Source organism: Solanum lycopersicum, chromosome 9 (assembly GCF_036512215.1).
Source record: "Solanum lycopersicum chromosome 9, SLM_r2.1".
NCBI lineage: Eukaryota > Viridiplantae > Streptophyta > Magnoliopsida > Solanales > Solanaceae > Solanum > Solanum lycopersicum.
The window spans coordinates 49,883,783-49,887,225 of NC_090808.1; the positions used below are offsets into that span (position 1 = coordinate 49,883,783).

Consider the following 3,443-nt stretch of genomic DNA (forward strand, 5'->3'; position numbering starts at 1 on the left):
TGCTTTGTTGATTCTGAGGTTGCTCATTCTTGAATCTTGAGGCCCCTCCTCAAAATTTGTCCCAGTTTACCTCAATAAATAACAAATGACATTTGTGGAATTTTTGAGATCATCTCAAAAATTCTGTCCCAGTTGCAAGCTAGATTGTCGTAATTTTTGAGATCCACCCAAGGCTAATTTCCGTAGGATCTTGGTCTTCTATTTTGACTTTGTTAAAGAAGTCCAACTTCCAATGAATTTTTGAGATCCTCTCAAAAATTCAGTCCCAGTTTCCATTATGAAAAGAAATGGAAATCTTACTGGGTGTATGACCGAGCCGTTGTGGTGCCTACGTATCCCGTTGGATCAGGAATCAGGTCAAACATAGTTCCCACCTCAAGGGTTAACCAAAATAGGAAGTTTTGATAAAGAAACGACCGAGGCCGACATAGGCCGCCTACGTATCTCATTCTTGAGAATTCAGGTCGAACGTAGTTCCAACTAGAAATGTGCGATACATTTTCAAAATAAAGGTAACGAACTTCACATGCAAAATTTGGCCAATGTTGGGCATTCTTCTTCTCGAACGAATATCTTCAAATGACTCAGTTCGGAATTGACTTGTACTCACTCTTGAGCGTCCAATATGTCACCCATTCAGGTGGTTTCCTCAATATTGATCAAGTTGTTGTTGATCATGTTTTGTATCTTGTGCTTCAGAGTTGAACAATCCTCTGTGTCGTGTCCAACGGCTCCTGAATGATAAGCACATCTGTGGTCAGCTCTGTAAAATTTTCCCAAAGGATTGGCTGGTCTTCCTTCTATAGGATGGAGCATGCCCATTGCTTTCAACCTTTCATAAAGTTGAGTTTGAGATTCCCTTAATGGGGTAAATACTTTAGGAGTCTTCCTAAATTTTGGGCGAGGAAGTTTTTCCTGATTGACATTATAGTTTTGGTATTTCTTTTGAGAAGCTGACTTCATATGAGTAGTCGTGATCACATTTACCTCCTCCACTTTTCCTTTTGATTTATCCATATCACTAATTCTAGTGAATTTTCCATGAGATCTCAATGCGGTAAATTTGGTGAGCTTTCCAGTCTTGAAACCATCTTCCAGAGCTTCTCCCACTTTGACAATCTCGACAAACTTTTGTCCCATCATACACAACATTCTTTCATAGTACTCAGGCTCTTGAGTACGAATGAACATTTCAGTGATCTCACGTTCGGACATTGGAGGTCGAACTCTCGCGGCCTCTTTTCTCCAACGAAAAGCATACTCTCGATAATTTTCTGTAGACTTCTGTTTGATCTTCTCCAAGTAGTAGCGATCTGGAGCATCTTCTACGTTATGTCCAAATCTTTCCGTGAAATCCTTTGCGAGCGCATTCCAACTTTTCCATTGTTTCAGCTCCTGTGATGTAAGCCACTCCAGAGCTTCTCCACTTAGACTTCGACCGAAGAGACGCATCAATAATGCTTCATTTTGGCCAACTCCCACAAGTTGATCACAATAAACTTTCAGATGTGCTAGAGGATTTCCTATTCCATTAAAAGTGACAAACTTTGGCACTTTGAACCCTTCTGGAAGGTCGAGATTCGGATGGATGCATAAGTCCTTATAGCTCAATCCATCAACTTCGGAAATATAGTGCAACTCCTTCATGGCTTTCCTGATCTCTTCTTTCATATTCAGCTTGACGACCTCTTTTTTGACCTCCACTCTCTCTCCTGTTCCTTATAGTGATCAAGCTCGGAACAGTTGGCATAAGGTTCATTTGAAGATGGGATTTGGAAAGTAGTTTTTTGAGGTATGGGTGGAACAATGGAGGGATTCTGGGTATTTTGCGTGGCTTGATAATTTTGGGGGAAATTTTGAGGATCGGTATTTTGGTTTTAAAGATAGGGTAAGGCTTGAGCATTGTTCGTATTTTGGTTTTGAGGATGGGGGAAGGTTTGAGCATTGTTTGTATTTTGGTTTTGAGGGAGATGGAGGATTTGAAGGTTAGTGTTTTGAGGATGATGTGGTGCTTGACACGACGTGGTGGCGTGATTGGGATTGGGGATAGTTGAGTCAATGGTTGGAGGATTTTGAGCGGGATTAGAGAGAAGATTCTGAACCTGTTCCGCGTTCGAGGGAGGAAAGTGGAGTGGAGGTCTTCCGTCTCTTGGAGGGTTGAAGGACGAAATTGGATTGGGCAAATCTCGCATCCTTTGCATTTCAACCCTCATTTCGGCAATCTGTTGCATCAACTGCATAATCAATTCGTTTTTATCAGCGGCGGCGGGTTGAGCCACGACAACATCATCAATCTCAATCTCCTCATTGTTATCCCCCATTGCTGTCTTTTCCTTTCGCAAATTTGCAGGGAAGGAATCTTCGGAGCCTTAGATCTCGGATGATAAACCAACTTACCAACACAGATCAGTTTTAAATACCTGTCAATGAAAAAACTCAAAAGACCAGTATGTTAGTGCCTGAAGGTGGTAAATAATACAAGATATCACATATAGCGTAAACACATAAGAGTTGCTTTATTCGGAGATAAACTTGCTCACCAATATAAAGAAATGGTTAAATAGACAGGAATTTATCCACTTGACTTTGGGATTTAGTAAATAAAAGTGTCGACTTGAGTCGAGACAAAATTGACGGTATCTTTCATTACCGTACTTTGATTTTTGATTGAGATGTAAATCTAATTTTCTTGTAAGAGTCGAAAAGAAAAAAAAATTTCTCAAAATTCTTTTGATTTGAAATGATGAATCTTTTTCTGGTATGAGAGTAACACTCAAGAAAAATGAAGTTCGTTTTTTTTTCCGGAAACTAAAGACTCGAAGAGTATTTGGACGCACTTTTGATAGTGACTCGATATTTATGCTTATGGGTTCTAAAAATATTAGAAGACGAGTGAGCTAGAATATCTCCAAATAAAACAACATATTCAAATAGGCATTTATAAACAAATATTACGCGTTTTAAACAGATATGTGACCCTTTTTTGCCAAGGGTGGGCCTAGCAATTTGAGGGATGTATACGTAATTTTGAAAACCGTATACATCCTTCAAATTTATACACATAAGTATGAACGTCCATTTAGGCCTTTGGCCGTTTTGGACTCAAGGCGGTCTTCTAATGGGCCCAACACGCCATGGGTATTGGGTCATCTTAGGTAAATGCGCTATTTCAGGATCTGGTTTAGCTCTATCCTAGGTTTACTAGAATATGTTTTCAAATCGACGGTTACCCGAGTCGGACAAACATCGGAGTGGAGCTATCGAACAACGCCGGATGACCGCATTCCGACTATTTATTCGATACTCCCAAATGATTTCTTGGGTATATCTGAGAGAAGTCGCGGTAAGCCGCGTAACTTCCGTTTCCTAATGCAGTCTATTTGCCGTTTGACGGAAGTTATGCCATGAAATGCAATTATTCGAAAACTAAAGTATTTAAGCAA

The 3,443-nt window shown here is 40.0% G+C and overlaps 1 protein-coding gene across 1 annotated transcript; it reads right to left on the reverse strand.

Moving 5' to 3' along the window:
* Positions 1 to 636: 636 nt before the first annotated feature.
* On the reverse strand, positions 637 to 1,671 carry LOC138338555 (uncharacterized). Its single transcript, XM_069289529.1, has one exon. The coding sequence runs from the start codon at positions 1,669 to 1,671 to the stop codon at positions 637 to 639; it is 1,035 nt and encodes a 344-aa protein (XP_069145630.1).
* Positions 1,672 to 3,443: the final 1,772 nt, after the last annotated feature.

What these genes read in the sequence shown, in the direction of transcription:
- LOC138338555 (XM_069289529.1), bottom strand. Translation starts at nt 1,671, where the DNA reads ATGAAAGAAGAGATCAGGAAAGCCATGAAGGAGTTGCACTATATTTCC.